Consider the following 17,543-nt stretch of genomic DNA (forward strand, 5'->3'; position numbering starts at 1 on the left):
TCGTATTGGTTTGGAAATGCGAATTTAAATATAATCAAGTATAAAAACAACTTTCTACTATAAATAATGTATTACAATTAAAAAATCAAAGTCTATGATAAAAAATAATTCAACAAATAAATACGTATTATAAACAGACTGACACACAGAACAAACTATACCATAATGGTAATAAACACTTTAATCATTTATCAATGTTGATAAATCCTTCAGCAATTATATAAATATGGTCGTTTTGATACAAAACGCAAAATCGTCAAAATGTTGAGGGCCGTTGTTGTGTTGTGCGTTATCGGACTGGCGGCCTCTTCCCCGGTGTTGGTGAGGACTGACGAAGAAGTACAAGCCTTCAGAGACTTCCTCGAAAGCACCAAGTCAGGTAAGAATGTATTAATAACTGTATACGAGTAAGCGGTCGCCTGATTTTGCCAAAGAAGTGACAGCCGCTAGACATGTACAAGAAGTTAAATTGTTACAGATGCGTTGCCTACCTTTACAAATAGAGGACACTCAAAAATAACGTTTATCTTCTTTTGTTGTCGAGATATACAAGTGCAGATTCACATTCTTATTAGTACTTGTACTATAAATGCAATGATTTTGAAAATGATTCAATATATTACTAGCTTTCGCCCACGACTCTGTCCACGCCGTATTAAAAAAAATCATAATTAGTAGCCTGGTTCTGCCAGATTATGTCCTACGTCCATGCCAAATTTCATCAAGATCCGTTGAGCCGTTTTGGACATACCTTCTGACAAACTTCCATCCATCTAAACTTTCGCAATTACAATATAAGTAAGAAAATACTATTTAGTAGTATATCTATAAATGACAATATAGCTCAACAAAAATTCTAAACCAAAATATTTTTAATTAAACCAGCGAGCCGGTTGTCTGTCATATTTGTAGCATTGCTTTTGTTTTATAACATCATTTTAATTAATATTCACGGCTATTTTCTTCAGATGATGCAAGCCAGTTCATCGCAAGGAGTCAGGCATCGCCATCCGACAATGCAGAAGAGAACAGCGGCAAGTACCAGGGGGACATCGTCCTAGATGACGTCACCATCGAGTCTATGGTGAAGGAATATGCAATGGGCAGGAACGCCTATGTCTACCCTGGTACCAAGTGGCCGGAGAATACTGTCGTTTGGGAGTACGCGGAAGATCAGTTTGGTGAGTTATGCTGAAATAAAGCTACATGCACGTAATATGCAATGTTAGGGGCGGCGCGACAAGAGGAGCGGGGCGACGTAATCAAGTATATCAAAGTATAGCACATTACAGCGACGTGCATAGACGCGCACAAAACGAGCGGGAGCGAAAAATTTTGTTTATATTATCGCCACGCTCTAATATTGTGCGACCAACCTAATTGTTACCAACCGATGAATGTGTTAATAACTTCAAAACTTACTTCTTTCTTGAAGATTCAGAGAAAACTGCCAAAAATCGATTGGGATTTTTTTGCAATTTTTTTTTACCACAAAACAAACTGTACTAATTCACACTTAAGATGTAGCAAGAGGCTTTATTTATTATTATTATTATTAGAACAGTTTGAAAAATACGAAAATACTAAACGTAACTGATTTAACACTGTACTGCACTGTACGTACTTTTACTACTGAGAACAAATATAAATGTACCATCACGAACAAAAGTGTTTTATCAAGTAAATTGGTTTTATGATTATAAATTTGATTTGATTGCATAGTAAGTAATCAATTTAGTAAAAGCGGTTACAAAATTCGTTTATCATAATAATTAGGATAATCGTTTTTAAATCACAGATAAATAAACAGATTAAATAATTTAAAATGATAGATGAATAAATCTGTCAAGGATAATCTAGTTTTTATCATTTGGTATTTCCATTGACATTTGGTGCTCTAGATAATGGCTGCCGAGAAAAATTATATTGGACTAAAAATAACTATTTCTATAACATATAAAATATACTTACCATTATAATTTCGATATACAATAATTAGACAGTTCCTTAGTTTTCTGTTCAGAAATGCACCAATACTTTTTAACACCTAACATAATTGTTATTATATCATCAGCAGCAACTATATGTCCCCACCGAGGGGCTCGGAGACTACCCTAAGTTAAGGATGATTAGGCCATAGTCAACCACGCTGTCCAAGTGCGGGTTTGTTGACTTCACATATATCTTTGAATATCTTCTCAGATATGTGCAGGTTGCATCACAATGTTTTCCTTCATCGTAAGAACGTCGGGTAAATGTACATATGTAAATTGGAAATCGAAAAACACATTGGTACATGGCGGGATTCGAACCCAGGACCTACAGATTGCAAGTCAAGTGCTTGACTCCTGAGCCACCGACGCTCTTGTAATTGTATGCTCCTACATTATTATCGTCATAATAATTTTGCTTTATTATAAACAGATGACATCCACAAAGCAGCAATTCAGGATGGTATCAAACACATTGAGAACAGCACCTGCATTAAATTCCGCTACCGCCAGCCGGAGGACACCAACTATGTCTCCCTAACCGTTAGTAAATTATTTAAATAAAGCCGAAAGTCTTATTTAGACTTATGTCCCTTCCCACCTTATTCTTATAAGGAAAGGATGGGAAGGGACGTCCCACCCTTCGACGTATTTTGTGTTAAAAAACTTCCTAAATTTTCGTCAACCATTTTCAACTTAAATTTAAAATCTACTAAACTTCTAGTCAGTTTAAAGATTAATAAAAATGGGACCTACCTGAAAGCTAAACCTTTCGATGAAAAAAAAAAATTTCAAAATCGGAGCACCAGGGGCGGAGTTACGTGGTAACGTAACACATAAAAAGGACATACAGACGAATTGATAACCTCCTTCTTTTTGAAGTCGGCTAAAAAAGAGAAAACATTTCAAAATATTTCTGTATACCCAGGGTCTCCCCAACGGTTGCTACGCGCATGTCGGCTACTGGGAGGAGCGTGGTGTACACACCATGAACCTCGCACTCAACACGCCCGGCGTCGGCTGCTTCAGGCACGGCACCATCGTCCACGAGTTTATGCATATCATTGGCTTCTTCCACATGCAGTCCACACACGACAGAGATGATTATGTACATATCGCTACCGAGAATATTATTGCTGGTAAGATCATCAAAAAATAAATAGATCTGTTTTAAGGCGTGTCTGTTTCACACTTTTGCTATTTAGTCTTTGTGCATTGGGGCATTTTTGACCACAACTCGCTATGAAAGGGTTAACTCGATATCTGCTTTGCTTTGAATTACCACCACTAAAAACCTAAAGAAAGCATCTTTATTTTTTCAAGAATAAAAAGCACAAGTGAGATGTTTCGTAATTAGGAACCTACTATGATGATATAAAACTATCGTATTTATATTTAATTTACTTTACAATCATCTGATAAGTGTGTAAAATTATTTTTTTATAACTAGGAATGGAGCACAACTTCGATATCTATACAACAGAGCTGGTGAACAACTTAGGCATTGAATACGACTATGTAAGCTGCCTGCATTACGGTCCGCGTGCTTTCAGTGCCAATGGCGAAGATACCATTATTCCATTAAGGGTATGTATTATAACAAGTTTATTGATTTCTTGTTTTAAGAGTTATAAATACATTGAAGATGTCTGTTTAAGTGAGGATATGATAAACAAAAAGAAGTAATAAGAAAGAAGAATGTGGTACCTTAGCTATCAAAGAATAGTTATTTGCAATTTACTGCCAAAAAAACCAAACAGTTAGGACTGTTTAACCATCTTTGTCTTCTTTGTCTCCTTGCCCTTATGTCTCTATACGTTGGCACAACTTTCAAATCGATTTCATTTCACTTTTTTACATAAATCTTGCACTTTAAGCGGGAGCTTTATAGGCATAAAAGTTAAATATCGTTGTATTGCTTCAGGAACACGAAGGTGTGATGGGTCAGCGTGTGTATATCACGGACAAGGACTGGTTACGTATTAACAGACATTACAACTGCGGGGGAGCTTGGAACTAAACAATAAGATATTATTTTATTTAAATATAATTATTTTATTTAAATCGCTGTATAATTCTCAAACCATAGTTGAGGATACCTTTCCGATTTTAAGAAAGAAAATTAGTGACTGCTGTCTTACTAATATCTTACTTCTTACTAATATTATAAATGCGAATGTTTAGACGGATGGACGAACGGTTCTTGATGAAATTTGGCACAGTGTGGAATATATTCTAGAAGAACACATAGGCTACTTATAATTTTTTTATAATTTCGCGTGGACGAAGTCGCGAACGACAACCCGTTTAATTATTTGTATTATTAGTAAAGGTAAAGACATAAAAGGATAAATTTCTTCAAACTTTATATTATTCTTTCAAGACTGCGACATCATTTATTTTCGTTATTTATGTATAATTTTAAATATTTAAAATCTTAAACAAAGTTTGTAACTTTGAAATAAAAAAAAGAGTTTTTTTGCAACCAAAATAAACTACAACAGCTTCTGTTTTGCGGTCTGCTTTCGTTCAGAAGCTATAGTGGGATACTAATAAAATATTATTTACAAAACATACAAGTCGGGTTTTTTAAGGACTCCCCGAGGAGCAATGCGACCTCCATGTTCTCTCGCGAACATGTGACGCCGGGACTTTTGATTTGGGGATACCATGCGCAAGACTTAAGTGGTGGACAAAAAATGTAACAGAAAAAGTGCTCTTTTTTAATAGATATGTTATTTTCATAAATTTGCGGTTATTTTTGTTAACATTGCTAAATCAACTTCATTTAAATAATGCTAATTACTTCTTGGGTATTAAGTAAATTTTAGGGTGGATTTAGATGAGTTAGCTTAGTAAATATGTGCATTAATTACAAATTTATATATTTGGGTATATCTAAAACCTAAATGTTGTACTACGTAAGCATTAAACGCCTCAAAATGCAGCATTTAGGCTTAAAACACGTGAATATATATTTTCATCGTTGTGTTCACAGCTTTACGTCTGTCCACAGACATTGGGCAGCGTGTACACTACACGCACTAGACATAAGACGCTTTGATCTCAACGAATCATGCGCCGCACTCGGCTGTCGCTATAAATATTGTCAGGACAAATTTCGACTCTTTGAAATCATGAGGGCGCGAGCCGATTTAATTCGATTTATTACGTTTAAACTGCAAGAATGAATTAATGGCGCGCACCGCAATCAACTCGGTGTGTACATGGCCTAAGAAATCGATGTTGATCTTGATATATGATGACAGATTTTGTTTTGTTTGTTTTTGCGGAATGCTTGTGTTATGAGCAATTTTGAACACGGGTAACTAAAGGTACGCTTTGTAACAAAGTTCCATGAAATTTTCAATAAAATTTGGCATACATATAGAACATAGTCTGGAAAACATATAGGCTACTAATTAAGATCTTTTTATATCGCGCGGACGGAGTCGCGGGTGACAGCTAGTACAGGATAAAGCTTGCAAAGGGGACATCATTGTTATATTTGACGTTTGGAAATATAAAACTCTTGTCGCTAACATACCGCACAGAGGAATTCGTCGAACTGTCAGTTGGATCCGACCACCGTGTGTCGGCGCTGGCGCTGTATCGGTTACAGCGTACAACTGTCAGCGGGCTTGTCCGCCGACCGTGACCGGACTTTCATATATTTAGGTCAGGATATTCGGAAATACATACCCATGCCTTTAGAATTATATTACGATGGTAAGAATAAAGACTATTTAAGCTATCTGTTGTGCAAATGACAAGGACGCATTAACGATGTGATTGTGGTATGTAAAAAAGATCACAAAATGTCAGTGGCCAAATCCGTTAGTTACTTTGAAAAGTTAAAAAAAAACAACGTCACTGATGAACTCCAATTGACAAGCTAAGGATGTCGCTCTGAATATCGATACTTCTTACAATTTTTTCCATAATATTTTCGTATTAAAAAAGCGAGGAGCGTTGTTCTAATACATGCAGTAACATAAGAATTACTCAGTAAAACCTTAGTTCGGGAATTAAGACGTTTAAGTGAATGAATTATCGATTTTTTCTATTAATTTTTGTGCCTTTGGTGAACTTTGAACTTGTATAGTGGATTTTGACAGTTGATCAGACCACATTGGCGTTCTTATCGATAACTTGTAGAACATCACTATCGACCCTATGATATCGAAAGACCATCCCCAGGGCCACGTCAGCGGTGCTAAGTAGAAATGTGATATCTTTTTAAAATCTTTTTCAGGCGCCGCCATCTATGCACTTAAAGGAACGTCAACAAAACGATAAAACGGCATCGTAAAAAAGTGTCAACTTTTAACTATGTTGTTGTAAAAAAATAAATCTTTAGCTGTGTATTTTCAACGGCGTGTTTTTAATTAAGATTTAAGCACAAATTATAGATTTCCTGAGGAAATACCTGATTAAAATATCTTGGTAATTTGTAAGTTTACGATCCTGATTTTGAAAAGATAAGGCTTATTAATAGTTATGGGTTATTAGTATTGACAAAGTGATAGTTTTATTAGCGGTAGTTCGCGGCAAGAACAAACAGAAACAGTGATATTTTTATTTTGTGATACTACGAAAACTGTTACTTTCATCTTTTCACAAGAATAGGTGTTTAGTTTTTTTTTTAATTTTTAAAGAGAAAAAAAAGTTTAAATATGAATGGCATGTATCATATATGTACTTTTGTTATAGTTTTGTTTTTTTATTTTTTACCATCTAATGGCGCCTGCGCACGGGTGGCAGTTTCCGGTCTCTATCGCATTCGCACGGCTCGTTTGTCTCGGGGCGCGCCAATTTAGGACAAATGTCAACACCAAAGTGGTTGGCGATGAGCTGTAAACCTACGAAATGATAAATTGCAATTTTGAGTTATTACCTTTTACATTAGGATCCTATAGTTCGGTTTAATTTGTGCGCATTAACTCTATTAACATTTTGCAACTTTAAATCTAACTAATATTATAGATGCAAATGCTTGTATGTATGAATGTTTGTTAGAAGATATCTCCAGAACGGCTGCATAGATCTCGCTGAAATTTTGCATAGATGTAGATCGCCTGGAAGAACACATAAGCTAATTATATATGTTTTGTTTTAATCCCGCGCGGACGAAGTCGCCGGCGACAGTTAGTTAAATATAAACCTATTCCTTAATTTGGATCAAGAAGTTTTATTATTTAGCAGGATAAGCGTAGGTGATTTTTTTTATATCATACTAGTGGACCCGACAGACGTTGTCCTGTCTACACGTCTTTAATTTGAATAAATTAATATGAGGTTCATATTTGATGAAAATTGTGAATCTAAACCATTCCCAGATCCCCTTGTAGACACACAAAAAATTTCATCAAAATCGGTCCAGTCGTTTGAGAGAAGTTCAGTGACATACACACTCACAGAAGAATTATATATATAAAGATAGGTTACCACCACCTAGGCCTTCCATAATAAAATGTTATCTAATTTATAAATAGTCTTTTCTTGGAAACTGTGCTACATAATTGAAATCAATAGGTTCATCTTTAAAATACCTAATAGAATCATGTTAAAATGACGTACCTTATCAGGAGGAACTTATTTTTTAGTATTTAGTAGAATCTCAGTTAAATATAACCTCTTAATTAGTAATTGGTGCGCATCGTTGCGTGAATGCGACGTGACTGATGGCAGTATTGAGTTGAGGTAATTGTAATGCGCCCGAGTTGCGTTTACCATCATTTTAAAATTTTAAAGACTGATACGGTAAACTTTTATATGAACTAAGATTTAAATAAAGTGACGTTAAAAACTATATACGGAACACTACGCATTCTTTATGTTCTAATAATAAAACGTTAAAATAACGGTAATTATGATTATGTAACTCACCATGTTACACCATTCCTTACAATACTCTGCCGCTCTTATCCTCGGTTTGATGTGTACCCAAAAGAAGTACAAAGTTATATCATGACAATATCATGGCCTCAAGATCGGATGTCTGTAAGCTTATTAATGAAGCTATTGATGCTGCTCAATAACAATAAATACTTTTTTTTATATATCATAAGGTGGCAAACGAGCGAGCGGCTACCTGAAATCGCTGAAATACCGAAGCGACCGCTGCCCATAGACATACGCAATTGCATATGCGTTGCCTACCTTTAATCGACGGAGGAGAGGATGCACAGAAACAACATATTTTCCCTTCCTATGCATCATCTCATCTGGAAAGTCCACTTCCACTTCCCATCCTTTCCTTATAAGGCCACCGGGACGCAATCATCAGACGAAACGCGGAATCGCTTCCGCTTGACGCCTGCCTTCTGTGTGGTCGTGGTATTTCACCGGGCGAGCCGGGACAATTTTTACTGCGAATAATGTTTATTATAAAGACAAGTATGTATCTCCATTCCATGGTATTTAATTTAAAATCATGGTCACTATACCGGATGATATTTTGACAAATGATCATGTTCACGCGTTATTGGGCCTACATCCCTAAGATGAACCCGTGGACGACGAAGACCACACCGTGGCGAAAATATGTCGCAACTTCATTTCTCTGACAAAATTATGTCTGTTTACATGATTTATAGTGGAATCTTAGTTACTAAAAACTTTTATTTATTTTAAGTCTACTTATTTGGCCACTAATAAGTTCGGTTAGATAGAAAAAGTTTTAAGACGACGCACGAAGCCGTCATGTAGATGAGGATTGATATCGGAAGAAAGCTGATCCTGCAGTTTTTTTCTACTATCGGTAAAGTCTATTATACTAATAACAACACATTTAAATAACGACATTAAATTTAAAAGTCTCTGGGTAAAAATTGCACGTCACCATCAGAAAAAGGGCTTGATCTTCATGTTTAAAAAGTTTGACAGTAGGGAAATTATCTAAACTAAACTGTAAAAGTAAAAGAAAATTGAAAAAGGAATCAATTGTAATGATTTTTATAGACATTATTTCTGAATACATTTTGTACTTAATCTCTATTTATATTATTAAAAGATCGAGACAAAAGTGGTACATTCTCGTTACGCGCAGCCGCAAACGAGACGTCGCCTGACGCCGCCAACTCCGCCGACAACTGTCACATGCAATTATGGCCGCCATGACACTTTCGTGCGTTTGTATTTGAAAATACACTGTTCAACGGAAAGGAATTTTTTATGTCCCTTTTTATATTACGGAACTGCATATATACAAACTTTTCTTATATTATTTTTAATTTAAAAAAAATATTTTGTAAGTATTGTAAAAATTTGGTTCGGGATTCGCGCGGCACAAGTCTCCTAAACTACTTGTTACATACAATGCCCATTTCACCGCTTGTGAATGCCATAAATATGATTGGTGTCCACTCAATAGGCCCAAGCAATAGTGTACGGATGCAACTCCTTTTATCACATAATCTCCTTCGATGCCCGAAACGAATTCGAAGCAACCCTGCACACAAATCTCAAATACCATCCGGACGATATCGCGAACGCTAGGCGATTGTCCATTGTTTTTCTCGCACAAGTCCCGAGTCGGTCTTAACCAGCCAGGGGTTTCAAAGTACTTTCCCTTTTGGGCAAAAAACAAAAAGTTAGTGTACCTCCCTACATTTATATTGTAGAAGGTATAGATAATCGTGAAATTCAAAATATTACTAAATATTTTTTATGTTATTACTCTTTAAGACTGTTGTAGCTTAGACTCGTTAATTTATCTTTGAAGTGATTAAATTTTATTTGAGTTTATTATTAAACAGCATGCTGGGGCGAGCGGCGGCGAACGCGGCGCTGGCGTTTTTCATGATTCTACGCTAATTCGAAGCGACACGTCCCGTTTCTATTCCCAGCTTGGCACAGCCCGTAACAATTTCAAAAGGCGGATATTTTGAATATTTTAAATTATTAAATTATTTACAGTGAATCATAAGAAAATTCACTATTCATAACAACAGTAAAATTATTATTTTGTTTGTTGATTTTTAATTTAAAGTTGAAAAATTAAAAGCGTTTTCAAAATTTGTTTTTACTTCCAAGTGCAATCTAACTGTTACCTATAAGTTTAACCGGAACTTAATAAATTAAGTTTTTTTATTATAATTCGAAATAGTAAAAAGATCATTAACTTTTTAAAATTGTTATAACCTCCTTAGTAAAGAAAATCATAGATATTATGACAATCGATGTTATAAGATAATAAATCTCGATTGCAATCAACGTAGACGACATGTTATTACAATATTAATATCTATCAATAAGAATAGAAGCTTGTTTAATTAAATCATATCTGACATTTTGGCAAATTAAACAGATCGTCAACTATGCACTCAATTAATTTAGAATATCGTCTTAAACTATTTGTCATCGATATTATTATATTCTATTAATATTTTATGTATTTCATTAATTTGTATTTGAAACAGTAAAGTTTATCGCAAAACGCGCAAATGCAGCACAACAATATTATTTAGAATTAAAAAATTAGCCTTAAAATGTTACCTTTGTATAAAAGCAAATAAAAAAACGTATGACCAGGCGCATAAAAAAGTTTTAAGATGTCCTCACGAAATATTTCCTTAACATTTTAAATTTCTTAACCAATTACAAAAGACATCAATGTTCATTTAAACTATAAATAATAAACGTTGATGTGTCAATTATTGTCTCACCAAATCGTTTCCCGGTAAAATTGTTTTTTTTTTATTTCATACCGGGCAAAGGTAAGCCACGCCTTGCGGCTACCGAAATAGTGTCGAATGAGAATCGAACGAAACACCCATTGAATAAATTATTTTTAAAAATAAATCTTAATAGTGTAGTTAGTTAAAGTTGAAATTGTAATAACAAAATTTTCTATGACGATTCTTAGCTAATTTCAAGTTTATTTAGAGCGATGTAGAGGCCATTTTTCTGTTAAGATTTCTCCAATGGGAGTGTTCATTTTATGTTTACTGGATACTTTTTCGTATTCACAACGCACGTGTTGCGCCCAACTTCGAATACTCAGAGCCAGATCAGTGTATTGAGTCCATTAGTTCGCACATTAGACTGAGTTAGTCGAATTATTTAATTAGGTAATTCAATAAGGCTGTGAATTAATATCAATTATTTGGCATCGAGATTGAAGCCGGTTCGGATTTTAGATTTTATTTAAATTGAATGTGGCGTTTTCGCGAAACTAAAGAATTTCCTGAATTATATAGAATTTAAATAATTAAATAATTTATTCAAAGTGACAGTGCTATATGTATGGTAATTACCAACATGGAACAAAGTAAAGGTGGGTATAAATCAAGACGATTTTTATATGATTATTTGATTTATCTCAATTAAATATAATAACTATTTGACGTAAGCTTAAAATTTAGTAGGTAGCCTGAAGCCTAATAATTAAGTAAGTCCATGATCACAGAATAACAAAAGACAGATTTCCCTAGGGCAAAATGTATGGTCTTCGTGTCTATAAGATTATTCTTTTCTTTCCGCGATTTTATTTCTATTCGCCTTTTTTGTAGCAAACAAACAAGCGAGTAATCCGTAATTGTGTCATTTTGACGTGATGCGAAGGCCATGTTGTTATTCTACTGCTATTTGCAGCGTTATTATATTAAAAAGTTAGCAGAGACTTCCAAATGCCTAGTCTGAATTTTTCTCAATTTCATTGAGTTTAATAAAATCTATCCGAAGTCACTTTTGAATATCAAAATTAAGAAAGTCATAGTTTAACGTAACTCGCGCGCTTAATCACTGAGGTGAAGATACGTTCGGCACATTCAGAAATCAGAGGCGCGTAAGTAAACGTTCGCACGTGTCGTGTAATTGATAGGGCTGCACTGTCGGCACACTCTGTGGTCCATACTCCACACTCCACGGAGGTACAAAGAACCACAGATAGTGCCAACTGAAGCGATTTTGCATGTTCTGCAAACGAATCATTGTTATCGGACTGAATCCTTTTTTATCTTCACATATCTTTTTCAAAAATATGCAACTGTTTCTTTTGCATAATTGAGAAATAATATTATACATACAAAATAAGTTAGCTTAACATATAACAAGGCTTTACTTAATAAAGCTTAACATATTTTGTTTACAGAAAACAACAATGCAACGAGACAAACAATTCCGACAAAAATTTACGACGCTAGACCACACTCGCAAATGAACTACAATATGAGTGGTGGAAACCATCCAGATAACAATCACAATCTCTTCCAAATGATCAAGTGCCACGAAGACAGTCTACTTAGACTACATCACTTAACCGCAGGACGACAAAACGGCACATACGATAATAACTATCAAAACGATCTATCATGGTACTCTAAAGACCTTCAACGCCCGTATATAAAACCCGTAGATTACATTTCATATGAAAATGTAAGACGGAAATATGATGAAAGCAAGATTGTCAAAGAAAAGGATACACAGAAAGAGTCTGAAGAAGAAAGGGACGGGAAAACTGACGAAAGAAAGAAGCCAAGAAGAAATAGGACGACCTTTACAAGTCAACAGTTGGCCGCTTTAGAAAAAGTGTTTGAGAAGACACATTATCCTGATGCGTTTGTTAGAGAAGATTTGGCAGCACGTGTTAACCTAACTGAAGCAAGAGTTCAGGTAATGATTTGTCAGGTTTTGCTTTCAAAAGATAAGCGTAGTGAGCGATTTCGAAACAAATTAAATTAGTTGTTCTTTACAGGTTTGGTTCCAAAATAGGCGAGCGAAATTTCGTCGTAATGAACGGTCCGCTTTGTCCTCTCATCGAAATTCTACAAGCCAAAACTCACCCGAACCTATACCTGTGCCAATTGGTATTACGCATCAAACTGACCCTAGGCAAGACTATACAAGAAACGCTAAAGAACCATGGCTTCACCATTTTCAAACGAATAATTTAAACTTTAATCTTGGTATTCCTTTAACAAATACCGGTTTATACCAAAACGATTATTCATTAATGATGCAAAACGTCGGAAATCGACAGTATATACCAAATTCTAATACATTAATGTCACAAAATGTTTCAAATTATGGTGGATCAACAGAAAATAGTTATGGGTCTTGCGCTTTGATAGGAAGTTACAGCAATCCATTGCAACCGTCTCATCATAGTTCATACAATTTAAATTTAAGATTACGACCGCACGATTTTACAATTAATAATATAACGTTGTAAGAAAAGATGCATAACTCTTTATGACCCACGTTTAAATTCATATTATAATAGTGATTTTTCATCTTTTACGATGGATATTTGATAACTTTATCGATGACCAAGAAGTAACTGTTAATAATTTATTTATCGTTCTCTAATTTACACTAACGGTGGATAATTAATTAGAAAGTTCGGTAAGTTGTCTGACCCATATAAGATCGGGATTTTCTTAATGTTTGATTAGGCCAATTAATTCGAGGGCTCGTTCTTTTGATGTAAAATTTTATAACATCTTTATATGTAAATAAATCTAAATAATTATAAAAATTCCAGTAATAAAAGTTCTTTGTGATAAAACATTAGACTCAATTATTATTAAAAAGTGGCTTACATTAACTGAAAATCTTATAGATGTCCTTATACTTTTATAGCCATTGCTTTTTGTGATTAAAAATATAAAATGACATTCCGCCATTGCCATAACTCCATGTGACATTGACAGTTTGATAGCCCGCATAAACTTCACATTTTGAAAATTCTGACCAGTGGAATTTATAAGTTTTGTTCATTTCCGATATTTTTACACTATACCATGGCTTACAAAGTCATCCTTAGAACTCTTTTGGGTATAGCCTCAGTGACATTCGCTTCAAAACTTATTTACAACTTTTATCAAAGAAGAAAAAAGCAAGTGAAATTACATAAAAAAGAAATAAACGAAGTTATAACATTCTCTTATGGAGCGCATGATCTTAAAAAGAGCAAATACTCACGTTGCGTTGTTACTCCGAGTATGGAGCGTTTGTTGTATTATTTAAATGGACCTCGACATAATATTGACATTTGCATGTATATTATAACAAATACAGATGTGAGTAATATATTGATGAAGTTGCATTATCGAGGTATTAAAATTCGCTTGATAATAGATGCCGACATGGCATATTGTACAGGGTCTTGTGCGAGAAAATTGGAAAAGCATGGTGTTCCAGTGCGGTGGTTGAAGTCTACTAATTTAATGCATCATAAGTTCTGTCTTATTGATACACTGGCTGATGATGAATTTGTCACACCTTATGTAATGGCAGGATCTTTAAATTGGACTAATCAAGCTTTGTCTGGCAACTGGGAAGATGTTACAGTGACTTCACAGAAAGATTTAGTACAACAATACCAAGTTGCTTTTGAAAAATTGTGGATTTTATTCAAACCAATTGATTTTACATAACTAGTTCTTGACTAATTGTATGTTTTGTAATTAATAACAAGATCTGTAAAACTTTGTTGATTTGTTAATCTTGAATATAACTTTATGGAGCAATTTTAGAAATATTTATGGGACATGTTTTGTTAATAAATATAACAAAGAAAAATGTTTGCAGTCTTGTCATCAACGATTCTGACAATTATTACTTGTAAGACATATTTATAAGATTAAATATTTTTATTCATTTACTCTAAGTTTTATTTTAAACACAATTATTACTATTGCATGATTTTTAGGAGCAAAATATAAATGTTTTAAAAAAGCTTGGCAAATGCATGCTTAGAAGGAAATGTCCACTAATCAAGTGGAAATAAATGTTAATGGGCAAATTTCTATACAGATTTAGCCATATAATAATTCCAGTAAAACATGTTTTAGACAAACAAAGGGAGCCAACCAAAAATCCTATCTTAAGTAAGGAGTGTATTATGCGGGATAGGGAAAATAAAACATACTTTCATTACATATTAGTAGTATGTAGTACAATTATGTTCTAATTTCGTATTGATATATACATTTATAAATTTTATTATTTAAAGTAGTGATTTTTTTAACAAAGAAATCTTTGCAAAACTGATACTTTAGATTAACAAAATTGATACTTGAGCAATTACAAGGTTTTCGACATCATTTAAGTTAGAACTTTTGCAGTGCGTCCTTGCTCTAAATGTGGCCTAAATTATTAGCCGCTGATAGTGCCTGAACATACAATTTGGAGTAGATTTTGTCTCATAGCTACAACTTTGTAATTTCTTACTTTTTCTCATGAATGTGAAAATTGCAAAGGCTGGCAATAAGGAATTGGATTGGCTTTGACATTTGCGTTAGCACCTGACAACTAACTGTCAGCTGTCAAGTGATTTTTGTTATCACAAATAAAACTGTTTTGGCGCACATGGTGGTTGATAATCATGTTTTAGTTTAGTTGCATAGTGGAGTTAATGAATTATACATTAAGATGGACTTCATTATTGACACGGTTGGTGATGTTGATCTCCAAGTTAAAACAGAACTATTAAAGGAAGAAGATAAACTTTTTGTAGGTTAGTATATGATTACTTTTTACGTAAATTTTCTCGTAGCCGTCTATCCCAATCTACTCGTGGTTAGCACAACAGGATTATTTCTTCTAAATCGATGTATCATGCCTCATTAGAGTAGTCCTTCCTTTAAATATCACGAGACTCCTGTTTGTTATCATAAACATCAATCTTGACACTCGCATTTCTGTTTTATTTAGATCGCTAAATTATATTATTTTTATACCTTTAGTAATACATTAAAAGTACAGTTTTGTTCAACTTTTACATCTTGATTAAAACAAATTCTTTTGCATTTACAGACACAGAGAATAGAATTGAAGATATACTTAATTTGTTTGAAAAGAAACGTGAAGAATTAGATAAGCTAGAAACAGAGGAAGAAGAAGTACAAAATAAGTTGAAAGGCCTTAAAATAGACAATGTATTTGAAGAATTCTTTAACGAAATAGGATGGAAAAAATCCATAATTATGCAAAAAGAGAAAAGAAATAAGAAATTTCATTTCGATCAATTAGACATTGAAACTGGCAAACTAAAATCCAATCTAGGATCTGTAGATGTTGATAAAGAAATGCAGAAATCTGTACTGCAGCCAGGAATTGAGAAGGCTCACCGTTTGCCAAGATATGATGCTAGTGACAAGAGATTGAGAGCACAGAGAAAGGTAAGTGCCTTAATACTTTTAAATAAACATGATGAAGGCATAAGTATGTACTTAAAGAGGAATTTATGAATTAAACCTATTATTTTTTGTTATTTTTCAGAAACAACGAGAAAAAACAAAGGGACCAGGATGGTTCGACATGAAAGCACCAGAGATTAATGAAGACTTAAAGAATGACTTGCAAGTTCTCAAAATGAGGTCTGTCATGGATCCAAAACACTTTTACAAGAAAAATGATATGGAAGTGCTTCCAAAATATTTCCAGGTAAGTCGACGTAACTGTTACTAAATAGTATGTAAGAATATCTGACATTCTTACCATGAAGGAAACATTCTGATGCATCCAGCACATATCTAAGTGAAAATGATAACTGAGTTAAAGTGGTTGACAATGCCGTAATCATCCTTAACATAGGGTAGGCTCCAAACCCCTCAGTGGGGATGTATATTGATTTGATGATATATAAGGCAAGAATATTTAATTACAGCTTTTAACTGTTTTTTTTTTAATTTTAAAAATAAATGATAACATAAAAAAAAAATCAGCTTTTTAAAATTTTCTCTTACAATGGCTTTGCAGTACCAGTGTACATTTTGCTTAGTAATTAGTTCTTAATTTGAAACAAGTTAAATTCATTTATTGTGACCAAAAAGTATTTTATGTAAAATACTGTGGTATATTAGAATGAGACGTCGATATAATAGTACATCGAACAATCTAGACATCTTCAATCCTAAATATGCGGTCTTCAGAAATGCTGTCTCAAAAATACTGCAGTAACAATGTCTAGTTTTCCTCATTCCTTCATTTTCATGTTTTTTATTAACCCCCATAATTGTAACAGTTTAAATTTAAGTATACATAATTAATTTTTAAGTGTTTAATCTGCTCTTTTCATTCTTTTTACATTTGTATAATCATGTTGTGTACATTTACTTTGGCTTATAACCTAGATTCTTAATATTATTATACTTCATTAATTTTTGAATATGTAAATGGTGTTAAGCTGTTTTGTGTACCAATTAAAATAAATAAATATTTTTTTATAATGTTAAATATCAAACTTGTATGATATATTTCAGGTTGGCAGAATTGAAAATTCTGCTTTAGACCATGTCAATGAGCGTATGACTAGAAAACAAAGAAAAAGAACTATGGTTGAAGAATTATTAGCAGATGCAGAGTTCCAGAAGTACAACAAGAAGAAATACAAGGAGATAATAGAAGATAAGAGGAAATCTGAATATAGAACATTTATGAGAGATAAGCGGCAAAAGAATAAATCTGAATTAAAAAATAATAAACTAAAAGGTAAGAAATCTCGTACCTGAAATAAAGTTTTTGAAATTAGATATGTTTTATTATTTAAATACATTTGTGAAAGTATACTCAAGAGAGAATTTTAACGTAATAATGCTGGTG

The 17,543-nt window shown here is 33.6% G+C and overlaps 4 protein-coding genes across 4 annotated transcripts; all 4 read left to right on the plus strand.

Moving 5' to 3' along the window:
- The first annotated feature begins 239 nt into the window (after nucleotides 1-239).
- On the plus strand, nucleotides 240-4,055 carry LOC106117023 (zinc metalloproteinase nas-4-like). Its single transcript, XM_013311093.1, has 6 exons — nucleotides 240-379; nucleotides 969-1,181; nucleotides 2,425-2,534; nucleotides 2,920-3,130; nucleotides 3,442-3,578; nucleotides 3,916-4,055. Exons 1-6 carry the CDS (start codon nucleotides 262-264, stop codon nucleotides 4,009-4,011), a joined length of 885 nt encoding a protein of 294 aa, XP_013166547.1. The 5' UTR covers nucleotides 240-261; the 3' UTR covers nucleotides 4,012-4,055.
- Nucleotides 4,056-11,107: 7,052 nt separating this feature from the next.
- LOC106117002 (paired box protein Pax-6) lies at nucleotides 11,108-13,538 on the plus strand. Its single transcript, XM_013311068.1, has 3 exons — nucleotides 11,108-11,271; nucleotides 12,088-12,608; nucleotides 12,691-13,538. The coding sequence occupies exons 1-3, from the start codon at nucleotides 11,241-11,243 to the stop codon at nucleotides 13,165-13,167; spliced, it is 1,029 nt and encodes a 342-aa protein (XP_013166522.1). The 5' UTR covers nucleotides 11,108-11,240; the 3' UTR covers nucleotides 13,168-13,538.
- Nucleotides 13,539-13,653: 115 nt separating this feature from the next.
- On the plus strand, nucleotides 13,654-14,533 carry LOC106117003 (mitochondrial cardiolipin hydrolase). Its single transcript, XM_013311070.1, has one exon. It carries the CDS (start codon nucleotides 13,739-13,741, stop codon nucleotides 14,372-14,374), a length of 636 nt encoding a protein of 211 aa, XP_013166524.1. The 5' UTR covers nucleotides 13,654-13,738; the 3' UTR covers nucleotides 14,375-14,533.
- Nucleotides 14,534-15,228: 695 nt separating this feature from the next.
- LOC106117480 (deoxynucleotidyltransferase terminal-interacting protein 2) lies at nucleotides 15,229-17,471 on the plus strand. The gene is made up of 4 exons (XM_013311822.1): nucleotides 15,229-15,456; nucleotides 15,756-16,120; nucleotides 16,221-16,385; nucleotides 17,204-17,471. The coding sequence occupies exons 1-4, from the start codon at nucleotides 15,372-15,374 to the stop codon at nucleotides 17,450-17,452; spliced, it is 864 nt and encodes a 287-aa protein (XP_013167276.1). The 5' UTR covers nucleotides 15,229-15,371; the 3' UTR covers nucleotides 17,453-17,471.
- Nucleotides 17,472-17,543: the final 72 nt, after the last annotated feature.

This window comes from Papilio xuthus, unplaced genomic scaffold, assembly GCF_000836235.2.
Source record: "Papilio xuthus unplaced genomic scaffold, Pxut_1.1 DF827680.1, whole genome shotgun sequence".
Classification (NCBI taxonomy): Eukaryota; Metazoa; Arthropoda; class Insecta; order Lepidoptera; family Papilionidae; genus Papilio; species Papilio xuthus.

Excerpts from the sequence above, each read along its gene's own strand:
- LOC106117023 (XM_013311093.1), top strand. The coding sequence starts at position 262 with ATGTTGAGGGCCGTTGTTGTGTTGTGCGTTATCGGACTGGCGGCCTCT. Across the intron at positions 1,182-2,424 it reads GTACGCGGAAGATCAGTTTG|ATGACATCCACAAAGCAGCA; the intron begins GTGAGTTATGCT and ends TATTATAAACAG. Across the intron at positions 2,535-2,919 it reads CCAACTATGTCTCCCTAACC|GGTCTCCCCAACGGTTGCTA; the intron begins GTTAGTAAATTA and ends CTGTATACCCAG.
- LOC106117002 (XM_013311068.1), top strand. The coding sequence starts at position 11,241 with ATGGTAATTACCAACATGGAACAAAGTAAAG. Across the intron at positions 11,272-12,087 it reads CAACATGGAACAAAGTAAAG|AAAACAACAATGCAACGAGA; the intron begins GTGGGTATAAAT and ends TTTTGTTTACAG. Across the intron at positions 12,609-12,690 it reads TAACTGAAGCAAGAGTTCAG|GTTTGGTTCCAAAATAGGCG; the intron begins GTAATGATTTGT and ends TGTTCTTTACAG.
- LOC106117003 (XM_013311070.1), top strand. The coding sequence starts at position 13,739 with ATGGCTTACAAAGTCATCCTTAGAACTCTTTTGGGTATAGCCTCAGTG.
- LOC106117480 (XM_013311822.1), top strand. The coding sequence starts at position 15,372 with ATGGACTTCATTATTGACACGGTTGGTGATGTTGATCTCCAAGTTAAA. Across the intron at positions 16,121-16,220 it reads GATTGAGAGCACAGAGAAAG|AAACAACGAGAAAAAACAAA; the intron begins GTAAGTGCCTTA and ends GTTATTTTTCAG. Across the intron at positions 16,386-17,203 it reads TGCTTCCAAAATATTTCCAG|GTTGGCAGAATTGAAAATTC; the intron begins GTAAGTCGACGT and ends GATATATTTCAG.